The 18,918-nt window shown below is 38.1% G+C and overlaps 1 protein-coding gene across 4 annotated transcripts in view; it reads right to left on the reverse strand.

Annotated features, from left to right (window-relative positions):
* The window catches only part of GUCY1A1 (guanylate cyclase 1 soluble subunit alpha 1), a 52,228-nt gene that overhangs the window by 15,558 nt on the left and 17,752 nt on the right, over positions 1-18,918 (reverse strand). For all 4 annotated transcript variants that reach the window (XM_070415422.1, XM_070415421.1, XM_070415423.1 and 1 more), the window contains exons 2-5: positions 9,791-10,157; positions 6,545-6,606; positions 3,176-3,234; positions 776-1,485 (exon numbers count right to left, since the gene is read on the reverse strand). In XM_070415422.1, coding sequence (XP_070271523.1) covers positions 776-1,485; positions 3,176-3,234; positions 6,545-6,606; positions 9,791-10,045 — 1,086 coding nt within the window. In that variant the 5' untranslated portion in view covers positions 10,046-10,157. The remainder of the gene's footprint in view (positions 1-775; positions 1,486-3,175; positions 3,235-6,544; positions 6,607-9,790; positions 10,158-18,918) is intronic.

Consider the following 18,918-nt stretch of genomic DNA (forward strand, 5'->3'; position numbering starts at 1 on the left):
TGAATTACAGCATGCTTGATAACTAATGTCATTGAGTTTTTGTTATTGTTGCTACAATGGACATCTTTAATTATTACCAAATTTTTAAATATTTAGTTATACAATTTTTACGATAAAAAGCAATAAAGCTGTTTTAATTTTGGGGAAACAGTGTATCTGCTGGGGTTATACATGACTAAAATTGATATGCACCATAAGCCTCTCTATTAGCTTAGCTGTACTATTGACTATGACTTGGCAAACTTCGTAAGCTAAGAGTAAATAATTAGCAAAGTTCTCTACCAGGAGGAGACAGAACATTTCTCCCCACATCCTCTAACAATTAATCAAAAGGTATTGATTTTTCCATTTATTGAATATTGAGTAAAGAAATTTACTTAGTTGGCTCCTATAAGAAAAAAAAGTAGTTTTGTTTGTTTGTTATAGAAAAAGACCTCTTATTCCAAATTAAGTCAACTGATGATGATTGCAAGCATATTTTATATAAATATTTTTATAATTCAGTTGTAAAATATTTCATAAAGATGGTAAAGGGTAGACTACATTCAATGAATATTTGTGAAGTAAGGGTCAAGTAGAGAAGAAATACATGCAGAAAGGACCTTATTTTAAATTTATTCCAGCCTTAAAAGTATTTTAGAATTATTTTTAAATATAAATGTTTTAAGAAAACATTTGAAGTGATGCATTTGCATTTGTACCATTTTTTTTGTTTCTGGTCCTTAAATATGAAATAATTGATTTCATAATCAAAATGCTATTATGTTTCTCTTACCCTTGAAGATTTCTTCACAGAGTTGTCCCATCTCCTCACTCGGACCACAAATTGCAAATTCAACATAGTCATGATTCCGCTAAACGTTTGGTTGACTTTTGGAGTGAGAATATCAAAGTACTCTTCAAAATTAGGCTTTCCTTGAAAGTCTCGCCTGTTCATCAGCCTCCTGATGCCATTGCCAAATTGCAGAATTGTCATGTCTTTGTCAAACATGAAATGGAACGGGAATGTCTTACAGAAGAGAGAAGCAGGAATGACCAGTGAGGACTGGGGTTTGCCCGGGGACAGGGATGGTTTGGTGCTTGTGACATGAACGGAGTACAACAAATAGGGCTGATTAACAAACTCACTGCCATCGTTATGGAAGCAGGAAGGCATTAATGACACTTCCACTTCGGTTTCGTACAGGATGTGAGCAGCTGCCTTAATGATGCCCGGAAGAATCAGGGACGTGATCTTCTTCGGAAAGAAATAGTAAACGTTTAAGAAATCGTGGTCCTTATCCAGACAGAGAATGGAGGCCGCCTCCCGCCTGCCTTTCTTCTCTGCTTCTTGGCAGTGGCTGCTCTGCTTCAGGAGGGTGCTGAAGCTATTTAGGAAATCTTTGAGGGTTCCTCCCACCACACCCAGGATGTGTTCATCTTCCTCATAACATATTTTAAAAATCTCTTCACCGAGAGATGCTCTGATGCTCTCCACTGGAACTCCTGAAAGCAGATAACACATGTCCTGCCATGTCAAATAGGCCAGTGTGGGAGAACTGTGCTGTTACAACTATAGTAAATATTGTTTTATTTGATGATTTCATTCCTTTTATATCTGGTAGTAAGAATGCCAACCCAAATTAACCATCTATATTCTAATTATCGATATAGATGAGTTACTAAAATCCTGGTAATGCTGACTAGAAATCCCAAATCATTTCCTTAAAAAAGAATGATCACCCGGCCGGCATAGCTCAGTGGCTGAACCTTGACCTATGAACCATGGGTGGTCATGGTTTGATTCCTGGTCAGGGCACATGCCCAGATTGCAGGCTCGATCCCCAGTAGGGGCAGTGCAGGAGGCAGCTGATCAATGATTCTCTTCCATCATTGATTGATGTTTCTATCTCTCTCCCCCTCTCCCTTCCTCTTTGAAATCAATAAAAAAAATTTTTTCAAAAAAGAATGATCAATTGAATATATTGTACATTTTATCCCCCTAAAGTTAGCTAGAAAAGGGCAATAGGAATTGCAGGAGCAGGTCCATTTTGGAAAAAGCTATCCCACCCTGGTAACAAAAAAAACCCGACCATCCTGATGAAAGGTACTGCCCCCCTTGCAGGGCCTCCAGGAGTGTAAGCTTCAGACACAGGAATTAATTTGAAATCACTGGCTATGAAATTAAATGTTGTCCTTTTTCTTTAGAGATGACATAAAGTATTTTTTTTTTCTGGGTATAATAGCATCTTGTTAGTGTTACTCTAATAAATATGTGTTTGGAATATATTAGTCACTTCCTACTTCTTCCAGAACTTCCTTTATTCTTTCAACTCTGTGTACCACGTTCCGTTCCACCTGTAATTCAGGAAGAGCAATGGTACCCTCTTTATGCCACTGTCACTATGTGTGGGGATGGCGTTTAGAATAGTCCCTGGCTTCTAAGAAGGATTCACTATAATAAGTCAGCCATAATCACCACCATCATCATTATTATTATTAAAATCTTAATATCTTGATGTTCAGAAAAATTTAACTTGTTGGTCCATGCACTCAAACTTTGAAAAGGGTAGTAGGACAAAGTTACTCAGCTACTTGTTTTCCTAAACTAATTATTAATATGACAACACTGTTAACACCTTTCCCCATGATTGTTTCAAATCTTTTTAAAATTCTTTATTTTAATTTGTGGAGTAGGATTTTTTATGCATAAATAAGGAACATGTAGTTAACTTTAAGACCAAAGCATATACTTGTATATGAGTCAGCTTCCCATGTAGCCTTATCTAGTTCTCAGCAAATGAACATTGTACAAAGAGGAAATGAGTCCTGGGGGTGTGAGGGTGGGGAGGTTGGAGGTGGAGGGGGTCAATGGGGGGAAAAGGGGGATATATATAATACTTTCAATAATAAAAATAAATTTAAATAAAAGAAGAGGAAATGTTTAAGGTCAAACAAAAATATATAGTATGACAAAGAGTTATTCTTTATGTTAATACAATACATAGATTGAACAATTCACACTGGAATTCACCAGCTAATAAAAATAAATATTTTAAAAGAAAATGTTAGTTCTACAGGTAAATATTTTTTTACTAATAGAAAACATTAGTTTACAGATAAAACATTAGTTCTATAAGCATAATTAATTCCTAATTACATACACTAGACAATTAACATGAAACAATTCTATTACCTGCTGCAAGCGCTTCATCTGCAATTATTTTTTCAAAGTCTTCTCTTTCCACAGATTTTCTGAAAATATTTTAATATCTTAAATTATAAACTGACATGTGAATGTTCAAAAGTTCAGATAATAACAGACAGAAATCATGACAAATAATTTCAGTAACTTTTTCTGGAGAGGCAAGTCTTGACTATCAAGTTTACAGAAAAGGAGCAGTTACATGTACAACCCAAAGCAATGTAGAAAACCCCCAAATATATCTGAATACGGAGCACTTCATCATTTTTTTATGAAGTACTTGCCTTTTAACTGAACTTCACTTAAGCTAATACTATAGAGGCCTACACTGGCAGGGAACCAGGAGTATGAAAAGACCCACAAGAAGAAAAACCTACATACTGATGGATTTCATTTTTAAGTATCACAATATTTTTCTAAAGTGAATATACAGTAGATTCTGTACATTTGCTTTATAAACATACAGTAAAGCCTGTATATTTAACTCTCAGACATCTTTACATTAAGTGTTACCCTTGATCTTGTATAAAAATGAGTAACTAATCTATTCTTTATTCAATTACTGCACTGGTTTCTGTAGCATAGAAGTTGATAATGGCACACACATTTTGATTAATGATTTCAACTGGACAGCTTGCTGATTCATGTCTGCCTAATTCTTTTGTTGATGATTTCTGATAGTGATGACTGATCATGAGCAAATTTGCCAAACTACAGAAGCATATTTAAAGGCACCCAAGTTCTGATTGTGGTTCAGTATGCCATTAGACAAGCCAAGTTTACAAACAGGCATGAATCTAAAATTGTTTAATAGATTTCAAAGAACATGACACATGTAGAGAAGTTTCAAAAGGGAATATTTTTCAAGAAGGAAAATTGCTCAGTCCACTATTTTATATTTTTCAAGAAGGAAAATTGCTCAGTCCACTATTTTATATTGTTTAATAATTATAAACAATATAATTATTTAAAATACTAGGTGGAAATATTTTCTTATTTTAACAGGTTGAAGAACACTAACTGGCATTATCTAGTTCGACTTTAGAGACCCACAAACACTTTGATATATAGTACTCCTTTATAATACAACATCTGTATACTCTATTTTGTGCTCACCACCCAAAGTCTAGTCTTTTATCATCAAACCCCTTGATATATATTGTTTTGTATTAATCAGCCTTTAATTGGCTCTTTTTTTTTTTGTCATTTAAGCAACTTCTTTTTTTTTCTAGAGAATGAGAGCAAATCTGCTCAGAGAACTATAATGCTGCCAATCCCCAGCACCCATAGTATGAGATATGAGCAAAGTGAGTCCAAACAGCAGATAGTGCAATTCAAAATAAGCCCCCTCTCTTTATCTTCAAAAAGGAGGTAGAAGCTTGAATGTGTGCTACACACACACACACATCAGCCAGTAGTTCATACATATGATGATGTGAGCAACAGATCCTAGAGAAATTGACAAAACAAAAGCTCTATGTGCAACCACCCCAGGGAGCTATCAGAATGGTTCTACTAAAACTCATTTACTTAAAAAATAGATGGTGGTGCGTAGGGAGCTCCAGTACTCCATCGAGGGACAGTTTATTATTTAATATATTGGTGTTTTGCTTTTCAAGAAAACATAAGAGAAGAAGCAGTCTGCAAAAGGGAGCCAGGTGTGTTCAGCAGTTGGCAAAATGAGAGCAGCAGAAACAGCAGTTGCCTTGCCAAAAAGATGGTGGTGCCGGTGGGAGACCCAGACACAAAGAGCATATGCAACAATTTTAAAAGGCAAAGCAGAGAGAAGGCATTTGGCATATCAACAGGCACTCTTATTAAAAAAAAGGGGGGGGGAGTTTCATCTTACTTCAACAACTGAGTAATCACCACGAGGACAATTTAAAAGTATGATCCGCTCTATAAAAAGTCAGGCAAGTGGTTAAAGATTTTTTAAGATTTGCAAATAAAATATTTATTTGTATTTATTTTATTTTATTTTTTTAGTTTTGAGATCTTTAAAAGAGATACACTGCTGGGAACACATCCTGAAGGAATGTCTGCCTCTAGCTTAGGAACATTCAGAACACAAAGCACTGAGAATAAATTTTGTGTGAACTGGCTGCCAACGCCTTAGGCAGACAGACACAGTAGCACAGCTAGGATGACTTGTGGCTATCTTATCAGCCTGACTGAGAATCAAGGTCGGGGGCTCTGGAATACTTTGCATATCGCTCCTGTAAACAAAGCTTCTGTCAGACACACGGGTTCACTCTCTCCTCTGGACCCGTCTGGGACTCCTCTTGGCAGCCTGCTGCCTGCAGTCCGGGACCAGTTAGTCAGCAAGGAAAATTAAGCACAGATAATCCACAGAACAGATTATTCACTCATGAGTAGCAGGGAGATGAATGAATTTATAAAATATCTCTGACAATGGTATTGGTTTGCAAAATGTCAACGTTCAACTCTGTAAATTTGAACTCAAGTATTTATTCTATCATTGGCAGATTGAATAATCCTTGGCATTTCAGGGGATCGAAAACAAGGCCAAGTCAAATTATCCACCAGCAGTGACTGCGCCAAGATATAGTTGAAAAATGAACTATATAAATCAGATTATTTTTTTAAATCACCTTATCTATTAAGCCTCTCCAGAAAGCTAGCTTATTATAGATTAAGCCTCTACAGAAAGCTAGCTTAAATAAAATTTCAAAGACACAGTACAAGAAAAAAAAAAGTATAAACAGAACTGATATTTAGCCAGTGCACACCAGAATAACCATACAGGTTATAAAAAATACTGAAAATTTCTAAGGATTAATAGCTGCTGCCCCAAGGCCCCCGAATTCCCCACCCCCCATCCTTCTTCCATTTCATTTCCTCCTGATGCAGCACCTAAAGTCTAATTTGGGGGGAGGAAGAAGTGGGGACAGAGGGGGCACAGGAACCCTGCTTCAACCTTTTAGCAGTAATCATCAACCAAGGACTGTGCACTGAGGGTGGGCATCCATGCCTGACCTGTTAAGGATTTTAGAAATCACCCTTAGTATGAGAGAAGAGGCCTATGGGAGCTTGTTCAAAGCAGCAGTATATGGCAACAACGTTGAAATAATGGGCTCTGAAAAACCCAGCTTGGAAACTCAGTTCTGCCTTTTCCTAAACCCCTAGAAAATCCTAAACATTTTACATAAACTTGGAGCTTAGGGATGTATAACATGCGAAAATGCACTTATTTTCGGATTAGTAGCAGCTAAAACAGTTCAGTTTTTGGCATAGCATAGTGATTCAAAATATGTGGATACTTTCAGCAAGTGTTGGCTATTAGTAGTGGCCTCAGAGATGGTAATAAGAAGTTCATACAAATAAAACAGCTCAATTTACCTGCTTTCTTTGATTTTGTGTCTTGCCAGTGTCCGCTGAAGTGCAAAGTTCAGCCGCTCAAACTGAAAATCAAAAAGAAAAGTTGTAAACATTCCCTTAGATAATTGACTCGACGATACATTTTAATCCTTCTCCCTGAAAGTTTCTTGCGAAGAAGCGGCTATGTTATCACTGTAATGATAAGTGTCATGAATTTACACTTTGGAAAGTGGGACTGGTTTTCCATGGGTTTTTCAAACTTGGGAAGAAACCATGAGCTCAGACTAATTTGAGTTTGGATGTGGGTTTGTGGGCCTCAGGCTTTACCAGTGGCGGGTGGTCTTCCTGACAGCCACGGACCAAGGTCAAGGTGAGAGGGAATACAAATAGATAGACTCCAGTTTGGCAAAGTCCGGTCTTCCATGAAGGAATTCTGGGCATCACTCCCTCTGGGTCAGGAAACCCCTTTGGATGTGCTACCAATACATCAATGTCCGTGTGGCTCAAGCCAAGCCAACCCCTGTTCCTGTCACCAATTCCACACCCAGCCACGCCAGTGACTCCCTGCCCTTAACTCCCCATGCACATTTATGTTTCATGTATCATTTACACTCCCAGGTCTAGAAAACTGGCATTATCTGTTTCTCCCTTTCTTTTATCCCTTAAATCCAATCTGTTGCCAAAATCAGTTGATCACTGATTTGAAACAAATCTTGGATTTCCCCTAATTTGCACCGATTTCCTTTCTTTGAACTGATTATCTTCACCAAACACATGTAATTTTACTCTCTTTTATTGATTTCGTGAATTTTCCTATACTTCAAGATATTGCAGATAAGCCTCCATACTTTTTAAATACTTGACTCTCAATCTTTCTTAACAGCTTGTTGTCTCTGGTTAATAAGGGAAAGGAGAGCATTGGTAAACAGAGCTGACAAATTTTTTTTTTTTTGCAGAGCATGTAAAAATCATATGTATCTACATGGGTATACATAACCGCTGGTTCTTTCTGTAGTTTAACGAGAGGAAAGTGAAGAAATTTCTGGCTCTATTCCAAGTTGGGAAATTCCTTTCTCCTTAAGCACTATTTATATCTCACTTAGAGTTTCCACTGGTTAAGGGAGGCAGTGGAGTTCAGCAAAATAGACCAAGCTTCTGTTTTAATAAAGTAAATCATGAAAGGGACTTTCATTATAGAGCTTTGGAAAGATTTGAAATTTATTAGGAAAAAAATGCAAGTGCCGAGAAGAAATAAAAGAAAACTTAAATGTAGAATGTAGAACAGCTTCTCTGACTGGTCCGATAAAGAGAGGGAGGACATGTCTGCCTCAGGATGAAAGAAAGGCTGGAAGGTTCATGGATTTTAATACTTACTCCAGCCATAAAAACAAATTGGAGAGTAAAGTCTGATTATCTAAAATGAGAACTATAGTCTGTCCAATGGTATTTTGAGTCTCTTCCTTTGGATAACAGATCGAATTGTTATCCAAACAGTAAAAGAATTAAATGTCTACTTTAAAAATTTTTAAAATGCTATTTAATTAAAGAAATGCAGATGTTTGGGCAGTTGATGGAATAATCTAGATTAGTAGTACTCAGTCCAAATGTATGCAACATTAGACCATTTACTGTTATAAGGCAAATGACCCCAGTTGTCAGAGAGGAGTTCTAGTGAACAATACCTACTGTACCTCTTCTGCCACTTAGAATTCTTATAGTCTTGCCTTTCCATCTACTACCAAGCAGTATTGTCAAATTTTAATAAATACTTCTATGAGTTCACAAACAACAGAGATTATTCTAAACAAAGACAAAGAATCCAGTAAAATATCATTTATATTGATATTTGGAATGTTTTAGCATGTGGGTGACTTCTACTTTAGGAATTCGAAATCTATCAGACAAAATAATGAAGCCAACATGGCAATGACAAGACTCAGGAGAAGCATGGAAGCTCTCCAGCTTCCCCATCATTCCCATCATCCCCACCTGTTCCCCTCTGGGCACCTCACTCTGTCCTTGGAAACGAGACTACCAACCACTCCCCAGACTGGGATGCCAACCAACCAACTCCCTGACAAGGGCTACGTCCCTCATCCCAGCCAAAGCTGGCTGTCTAGTGACTAGAGTAGGATAAGAATATTAAATATTTCTATTTCAAAGGTGGTTAACCAAAGTATTTTTGTGATGATATTATATTCAAAATTAGTCCCTTCAACTTTCAGCTAATTCTAATTCAAGCTTCAATTTAAGTATCTTTCTCACTCACTGGAGCCCATATTGTTTGACAGCAGAAATTGCTCTAGCCTTCGAAAGCTGTGTGACTTTGGTCAAGTTACTTAGCTCTCCTAGTCCTCAGGGATGTGCTTCAATGCTTTGGTGTTGAGTCAATTAAAAATTACCAGTGGATTATGATAGCTGGAGTCTAATTCCGATCTCATAGGTTATGTGAGTGTCTATAAAACTGAACACAGATGGAGGGAAGAAGAAATCATGGAGACTTTCAGCTGCTCTTCTCTTTAGCCCTGCAGGAGGAGAGGAGCTCTTGACATGCCTCTTCTATTCTTAAAATATTTGACCTAATGAAGTATATGCTCTATTCCCAGTGTTCTGTCACAGGTAGATTAACAGAAGATGCTCCATATCTCAAAATGATATTAGGCTAGGCAGCTCACAGAGCTATTTCAAGAAGTGTCTGAATTAACAACTCTGACACAAAGGACCAGGTCAAGCCTGGCCTGAGCAGAGATTTCAGACTCAGGCACAGCAGGAAAAGGGAGATTTCCCCAACTCAACAAATTATCAGGGGATACATCTTACTCTTTGGATTTAGAAGAAGAAAACATGGCAGAAAAGAAGTTATTCTTCAAGGAACTTGATTTTGAAATAACTGTTGACAACTACTGGTCATTTATGGTATGGGAAGAGGTATGGATCACTTCACTTCATGTTCATTAAAACTCTCAAACATAGAGTCTGTCATTGTTTCCATTTTACAGATGAGGAAGCTGATGCTAAGGGACTAAGCAGTTGCTCAAAAGCTTGTCAGAGTCAGGATCCTTTTGAAAACAATTCAAGATGTTAAACATTTTAAGAGAAACACAATTTAAGACGATGATTGCTTTAAAGGAATGCTTTTCTGTGTTTCCAGGAAACACCTATCAGAGACTTGAGAGTGAGAAAGCAAGTGTTTATGTTTTCCTTAGAAAACCATTATTTTACAATTTTCAAAATATCAGTAACATCCTGAACAGGGCAAGCACTCACCTCGGGGAAAATCAGTTTGCAAATGCTCTCTGCCAAAGTGTGAAGGTAGACGCGGCTCCGACTGGTCTTCCTTTGAGGGAGACTTCCTTGCACATTCTTCTCAGGGACGTCCTGACAGATGGGCAGGGTGGCTGGGCAGCTCTCTGCGTTTCCCGCCACCTCCTCTGCTGGCTCTTTTGGAGCCTCCCCTGGTGCCAGTAAGGAGAAAGGACACTCCCCTGTGATCTTGAGATCCTTCAGCTTCGTACAGAACATGGTGTCAGTGGCCTCAGCTTGCTGTGGATCTCGATCTGGTGAGCTGCTCTTCTTATGTGGGACTGACAAATGGAAGCCACGATCAGCTCAAGGACACTGGTGATGGGAATGTCTACGGGCAGTAGAAAGTTGAAACAGAGAGCAAGTGACTTAGTGCACTTAAGAAAACAGAAAAAGACAGGTGTGAACAAGCAAAGACCACAGAGTCATATTGCATTTTTCAAGTAAAAAAAAAATCTGGTGAGAATCTAATCTAATAATAGACAAACAGGGTAATTGACCATACCTTCGCTACGCCTCCCATTGGCTAATCAGTGCGATATGCAAATTAACCACCAACAAAGATGGCTGCTAATTTGCATACTGCAGCTAGTGCCAGCTGCCATCCGGGCCCCCGTGTGCCACCTAAGCCCCACCCCCAGCCGGGACCCCCGTCTGCAGCCCTGGGCGGGCAGGACCCCCGTCCTCAGCCCTGGGCTGAGGGGCTTGGCGGCGCGATTGGCCCAAGGAAGCCCTATTCTTGCAGGAATCCTCCTGCAACGGGCTTCTAGTGTCAATTATAAAATGGATGGAACATTTGGTAAAGATCTATAATATTAGGGCATTGGAAACTAAAGAGAAAATAAACAAACGGGACTACATCAAAATTAAAAGCTTCTGCACAGCAAAAGAAACCATCAACAAAACAACAAGAAAGCCCACTACATGGGAGAACATATTTGCCAATGTTATCACCGATAAGGGTTTAATCTCCAACATTTATAGGGAACTCATACAACTTAACAAAAGGAAGATAAACAATCCAATCAAAAAATGGGCAAAGGACCTAAATAGACACTTTTCAAAAGAGGACATTCAGAAAGCCAAGAGACAAATGAAAACATGCTCAAAGTCACTAATCATACGAGAGAGCCAAATCAAAACAACAATGAGGTACCATCTCACACCTGTCAGAATGGCTATCATCAACAAATCAACAAAAGACAAGTGCTGAAGAGGATGTGGAGAAAAAGGAACACTCATGCACTGCTGGTGGGAATGCAGACTGGTGCAGCCACTATGGAAGACAGTATGGAGTTTCCTCAAAAAACTAAAAATGGAACTCCCATTTGACCCCATGATCCCACTTCTAGGAATATATCCCAAGAAAACAGAAACACCAATCAGAAAGGATATATGCACCTTTATGTTCATAGCAGCACAATTCACCATAGCTAAGATCTGGAAACAGCCTAAGTGCCCATCAGTAGATGCATGGATTAGAAAACTGTGGTACATCTACACGATGGAATACTATGCTGCTGTACAAAAGAAGGAACTCTTACCATTTGCAACAGCATGGATGGAACTGGAGAGCATTATACTAAGTGAAATAAGCCAATCAATGAAGGAAAAATACTACATGAACTCACCCATTTATGGATAATAAAGACCATTATAAACTTATGAACAAAAATAGATACAGAGGCAGAGCAACCTCGAACAGACTGTCAAACTACAGCAGGAAGGCAGGGGAGGGTTGGGGGGCAGGAGGGGAGGGTAAGAGATCAACTGAAGGACTTGTATGCATGCATATAAGCATAACCAATGGACATAAGACACTGGGGGGTAGGGGAGACCAGGGGATTGTCAAGGGCAGGAAAAAAAGGAGACATATGTAATACTTTTTGTAATACTTTAAGCAATAAAACAATTAAAAAAAAGATCTATAATATGTGTGCATTTGGGTATACTAGTAAAATACTTGCTTTTAATATTTTAATATTTTTCAAATGGAACATAATTTTCTCCAAAGTGTCCTCATTAACACAAACTACTGGTGTCCATTTTTATAACCCTTTTAGGCTAGTTTGATTCCACATTGGTGGAACAATATGGTTTTAAGACAGAAGCCAAATCTAAATGTAGTTTTATTAGTGCTCATACTACTACATTCTCACTATGCTATCACTTCTGATAAATCAGAATAGCATAAACTAATGTCTCCCAAACATACCCAAATATATATACTTGATGCCTAAGTACATTTTTTTCAGATCTAAAACATTGAATATATATTTTCAGAACTGAAACACTGTCTGGTTATAAGTTCAGCTTATAAACAATTCTAATGATCGTGATTAACTGGGTTCATCATTCTTGGAAAATAAAAAACACAAAAAAAAAGAGTGGAAAAGAACCTACGTTTATTCACCCCATTCTATGTGCCTGGGAACTCTGTACTTACATTTAAGCCTCACGGGAGTCGTTTGATCCTCATAGCAACCATATGGCACAAACATTCTTATTCCCAATGAGCCAGATGCTTGAAAGTTTAGGTCATTTACTTTAGTTTGAAATGCTAGAAAGTGATGGAGTTTGAGTTCAAAGGTAGGTCCATCTCACTCCAGAGCCAATGCATTTTCTACTAACTCAAGCACAAATGATACTGGTTTCTAAATAATAAGGCTTAATTTAGAAACTAGGATTAGTTTATCTTAAAAGTGGCTTAGAAGTTTATATTAAAGAGCCAACAAGAACATAATTCTCCTGTTCATTGGCTGGTGGTATTTGAATTATCCAGGATAGAGCCTTATACTTCCGTCTTTAGAACTAGAGTTCAGTTCTTTTCTTTTCTTTACTATGCGCCTAAATGCTCTTAATATATTCTTAATATGCATAAGCAATAGCTTTTAATTTGTCACAGGTAAGTTATCTAATAAGTTTAGAGCAATGGACAATTCCTTTTCTGAACTGAAACAAATAGGAAACCTAAATTACCATCTGACAACCTTTGGGGTCTCATGGATATTGAGTAGGTGAAGATTATGGATGCTGACAGGCCAGAAGAAGCTGCCAGTATTCTCTATTATTTAAAGTCATACCCCAAATCTGTGTTCACATGTAATTTATGAATTTTTAAGAAGGTACAAGGAAGACCCTATATATTCAGGAGCAGAAAACACATTCTGCCAGAATAGAATAGGTAGCTATCTCAGCAGGCTACTGAGTGTCTCAAAGGCAATTTGGCAGTAGGTGCAATGGTTACTTGGATTCCGAAAGACCTAAAAACTTAAAGCTCTCAATTGTATTCCTTGGAAGACTCAGTTCCACAAATATTTGTTTCTCGGGCTTTAATGCATATCAGCATAACTCTACTACTATTTACCAATTCCTGACCTCATGTAGGGTTTAGATCTGTGGTCAGCAGGCCTTTCTGCAAAGAGCCAGAAAGTAGGTCTCTATCACTGACCCAGTTCTGTCATTTTTGTATGAAGGCCATAGCTGCTATACAAAGGAATCAATATTGATGTCCTTCAATAAAACTTTATTTGCAAAAACAGGTGTAGATTTGCTATACAGGCTGTAGTTTTCTGACCCCTGGTTGTGAAAAGCTGAGCAAGTTAACTGAAACATTTTAATCCAAACATAATTTTGACTATAGGACAAGTTACTTCCTCATCTCCCAGAATATAACAGCCTCTGCAGATCCAGTTTTGCGCAATATGAAAGTAACAAAAGACATTATAGTAGATGGTATTAAATAATTATTGATTTATAATAAGCATAACACCATTATTTTGTATTAGTTTTCAGGAAGAAAAGCTATAGTAACTGAATGCCATGATTTCAGTTATATTTTGATGTAACTACAACAATTACAAGAAGAAAATATTAGAGGAAGAATCATTAGAATTTTTTGAGGGTATTCAAATAAAAGCAAAAGTGATAAAAAATAGAATTCTGATTATAGGTTGAATGTAATGAAGGTATAGAACTACTTCCTAAAATAAGTTATTCTGGGGCACATTAGAACTTAAATATTGGATTTAGGAGTTTGCTATAATTTCATTTATGTTACCGTTTTTCATCAGCTTAATCTTCTCATTAACAATGGATTTCAACTCTTGCCCTGAAACTCAATATTTTAATTCTCATCTTCCTATTCAATCTCACTGTGGCAGGATACAACTGACTACCCATCCTTCCTTGAGATTCTCCCCTATTACACAGTTCTATAACTTCCAGAAAACTGTGCCTAACACTGTTTTTAATTAACTAAAAACAGCAACAGGAAACAAGTTGTACCTACTTCAAGATCAGTTAAGTGTTTAGTCTCATTAAATCACAAATGTATAAACAAACTAATTAGCATTCTTCATCTGTTCAACTGATGAAATTACACTATGAAACAGATGCATGCAGTGCTGATACCTTGGAAACCTATGTTTGTCTTATGTTTGCCTGCCAGGAAGACAGAACAGGTTCCTCAACACAACCAGTGATGTTTTTTACATGTAACCCTAGTGGTAACTTCACAAATGACGTGGTCACTTGCAACTTAACACATAGCTTATGATAAAAATGAGAACAACCTGTTAAGGAGAAAACACATTAATTATAGTAATAAATTTGGTGGCAAAGGCTTGGCAAACAGTGGCCCTGTATGTTCTCAGAAATTCAGAGAAATATTTGCCATTCCCAAAGTTGATGATTAAACAGCCTCCAAATATACTGAATGCTCTCTCCTTCTTACTAGTAAGTGATTAACTACTGTGGTGAGAATAATGGTCCAGCTCTTGGCCTCATATTAATAATCAAGATGCCTTACTGTTCAGGTAAGGGGGCTCTTCATCATTTCAACTCTCAGAGCTAATTAAGCACAAAAGTCTTTTTTTTTCTTCAAGTAAAATGACCCGAAGAAAACACCCCACAGGTACTCTCTGACACACAAAGCCTTTTTTATAAGAGCAGATCTTAAATTAGAAATGGGGTGTGTGTGTGTGTGTGTGTGTGTAACCTAAGAACTAAATCTCCATATATCCAATGATCAATGTCAGAACTAGCACCTAGTCATGCAAAAATCTGTGGTTAAAGATATATACTAGTAAGAGGCCCTGGCTGGGTAGTTAAGTTAGTTAGTGGACAGGGCACATACAAGAATCAACCCACTAATGCATAAGTAAATGTAACAACAAATCAATGTTTCTCTCACTCTCTTCCTTTCTTTCTCTCTCTAAAATCAATTAAAAAAAGAGATATAAGTGTTTTAAGATGAAATTCCAAAGTCCAGATTTTTAAGAGTAGCTGAAAGGAACTGAAAACGTGCTGAAAGGAACTGAAAACTAAAACAAACGGCCTTAGTAAGGATAAAGTTCGCATACTCCAGTACAAACTATAGCAACCATGTTCATAAACAGATGTCAAGAACACAGCTTACTTTTCAGGCAGACTGAAAATCTAAAAAATCTTAATTCTTCCAAAATTGAAAAAATATTAAATAAATCAGGCTTTTAAAATGTGTTTCATTTCACTTTGCAGTAGGAAATATTTATAGAACTTTCCCCTGTGATATATAAGGAAAGCAGGACAAAGCAGTAGATAATCTGGTGAGAATGCCCAAGTCTTTCCAGTTCTAAGTTAAGAAAAAAGACAAGCAAATGACAGACTCCTTTAGGCCATCACTCCTTCCTAGTGTTACCATTATCTTGGCTCCCCTTATAGTCACACTTCTGTGACATGCTGTGTTCACGTCCTTAAATAACATTTATTCCTAAGTCTCCAACTCTCTGGCTTTTGTGTCCACTATGTTACCGAATTCAACAATCAGCTGCTGAAAGTTAAACCTCAAGGATCTCTGAGCTCTTAATAGTTGAATTCTTCAGGCCATTTGCATCTTCCTTTTCATAATCTCCACTCCCATAGAGTCTTTGATACACTGGATTGCCTCCTACTTCGTTCGTTCACTTTTCATTCTATTCAACAAATATTTATGGGTGGCTACTATATGTCAGGCATTCTTCTTCAGCGGTTCTCAACCTGTGGGTCGAGACCCCTTTGGCGGTCCAACGACCCTTTCACAGGGGTCGCCTAAGACCATCCTGCATATCAGATATTTACATTATGATTCATAACAGTAGCAACATTACAGTTATGAAGTAGCAACGAAAATAATTTTATGGTTGGGTCACAACATGAGGAACTGAATTTAAAGGGCCAGAAGGTTGAGAACCACTGTTAAATGCAGGAACAGAGCAATGAGTAAAGCATATCACCTGCCCTCATGGAGTGTCCAGTGCAGCAGGGAAACTATTTCAGACACATCAGTCCCAAGGTGTGACAAGTGCTATGAAAAAGGCAAGCACATAAGCGCTCTACGAATGCAAATCAAGGCTCCAAACCCAGACCCAGGAGAAAGAGAACTCTGAGCTGAACTGTGACTTTGAGCCAGGTAACGAGAGTTGCAGAGAACAGCAGGCTTGGAGGCTAAGACAGCCCTAGTCATGTTCTAGAAGCTGAAATAATTCCAGCCTGGCTAAAGCACGGGGTCAGGGAGAACAAGGTGGTGGTGGTGAGAGATGAGATAGGCAGAGGTCAGGATTTGGGGGGCTCTGTAAACCATGTTAGACAAAGTAAAACTCGATTCTAAGAGCAATTAACGAAATGACTAAGAAGTAAGAAAGTGAGTAGGTTAGACTGGATTTTTAAAACGTTATTTGGGATACAGACAGAGAAATGGGCCAGAGTTGGATAGGTGGCTGATCTGGGTTGGACTAGGAGTGACCCTGAGAATGAAAAAAGGAGATCAATTCCAGAAATATTTCAGGGAGGGACTCTACAAGACTTGGCTACTGACTAGACCTGGCTAGCTGAAGAAAAGGGAGGATACATTCTTCTGACTTTATTTCTCAATGCTACAGCCAAAGGAAGGCTCTCAGGGCGTGCAAAGCAATCAAAATAGTCTGTAATGTATTTCCCATGGGTTTGGTTATTAAATCATGACTAGGATCCGATTGGGGGTTTTCAGGATTACAAAATACCTTGTAGGAGTTGGCCTGTTCCAACTCTCCTGATAAAATAGCCTTTTGGAAAGCAGTTTCTTCTCTTAAAAAGCTCAGACAAGAGAAAGCAGGCTTCAATTTACATTACAGAATAGAGCATTCACCTTTCCAAGGACTGCATATGCATGCAAGTATAAGGCACTTCCATCTATCTTCAAGAAGAGTGAACGGTGTTTATCCTAAATTTTGTAAGGATACTGGTAACCCTCCTAAAACAAAGATGTTAACTCTAAAAGTGATGGCAGCCTCACCTCCAGGGACCCAACACAGCAGGAATACCCCCTCCCCTGACGGCAACCTCCTCACTAAAGCTACAGTATGGGACACAAATTATGTGTAATAAACTGTATTAATTCTTCATTTAAAATAAGGTGGATGTGATCCACAATCTTTTTCATTGGACTTAGGGGCGATTTCTGTGAGATCTTTGCGGTAACAACAAAGTTTAGTATATTCTATAGCAGGGAGATCTTACCTCTAAGAATTAGCATTTTGTGATTTTCAATTTTTATTTCAAAATGTTTACAGAATGTTTTATAACTTTAGTTATAAAGAGCAAGAGCAAAACCTTTAAGACTATAAATCCTAAATATCTATGTTTTTAAAGTTTGAGTGTCATACTCACTAAAATTTGAATATATGTAGTTGGCATCTCTTCAAATTAAATAGCATTACCACTTATGAGAGGTCATGAGGAAATCAGATAAATGTTTCAATATTTTGTTCCTGAACTCTATAAAACTATTTCCTGCAGCTACTTCGATAGTTCCCATCATAGTTATAGTGCTATAATAGTTCCTTCCAGAGACTTAGTCATTTAAAACTCTATTTACTGAAAATATAGTTATTACAGAAGAAGTTGTTACAGAATTTACCAGGTGACCGAAAAATGCACAGGAGTACTTGAAGACACAGGAAAAACCCATTTATTTTCAGATGTTTCGCATGTACTAGTACAATGACTCAGGGAAGACTGTTTCTCTCCAAATCCTGAGCAAACCAATATGGAGGAAGCTTTCCCTTTATACCCTTTTGGTTTCTTTGTCCCCCAAATATGGATGGGACTTCCAGACCTTTCTCGGGCTTTGCAAAAAGCCCCGTGTGTTGGGATGGGGGCCTTGAGACCACACCTAAAGAAAGGCCTGGCCTGGTGCCAGTGCTAATAACCCCCTCTGGGGGGGTTGTGTATTGTTCATGGTTTATGGCCTCTGTAAAATGGGAGTACTTAGGTAAACAGGTCTTGCAAGACCAGATAATTAAGGAAGGGGCAGGGACTAGAGTCCCAGCCGTGGGCAAACTACAGCCCGCAGGCCGAATCCAGCCCGTACCCTTTTATGTAATGATGTTTACTTTGAACCCATTGTGGCCCTCGAGTCAAAAAGTTTGCCCACCCCTGGACTAGACTATAGGCTAACAAGAATGAACATTAGGCTACTGGCATAGATTCAGATTGCTAGCTCCCCCCGCCCAAAAAATGTCTTATTTTCCCCATCAAAGTAAAGGGAGAGCTATATTGATGGTATGAAAGGAGTTAAGGGAGAAATAGAGTTCCTTTTTACCCTATAAATAAGCCATTTTGTTTTGATCTATTCTCAGATAAATACTGTGTATTTCTGTAATGCAGGAGATAGAACCTTACCCAACCTAATCAAGAACAAATTAACCAAGAAGTGTAGGCATGGCCACACAGCAACCAACAGAGAGAAAAGCAAGGAGAAGAGGAATAAATGTGTCAGGGGAGGCTCAGGCTGTGGAGGAGATGCCCGCACTAGGCCAGGACTGGGAGGGTCAGATAAGGCTAAACCACCACTGAGAACACCAGGCACTCCAGACCCTTGAAAGCAGAGCTTGAAAGCAATGGTTTGTGGGCCAAATCCAACCTGCTGCTGTTTTTGTCCATCCCTTGAGCTAAGAATGGCCTTTCCATAATGAAATGGTTGAATAAAAATCAAAAGAAGAATATTTCAGGATACATGAATCCTAGATGAGATTCAAATTTCCATAACTAAAGTTTCATTGGAACATTCCCTCATTCCTTGTTTCCTGCCACAC

This window comes from Myotis yumanensis, unplaced genomic scaffold (genome assembly GCF_028538775.1).
Source record: "Myotis yumanensis isolate MYYU_CA2020_CCGP unplaced genomic scaffold, mMyoYum1.0.hap1 SCAF_5, whole genome shotgun sequence".
Lineage (NCBI taxonomy): Eukaryota > Metazoa > Chordata > Mammalia > Chiroptera > Vespertilionidae > Myotis > Myotis yumanensis.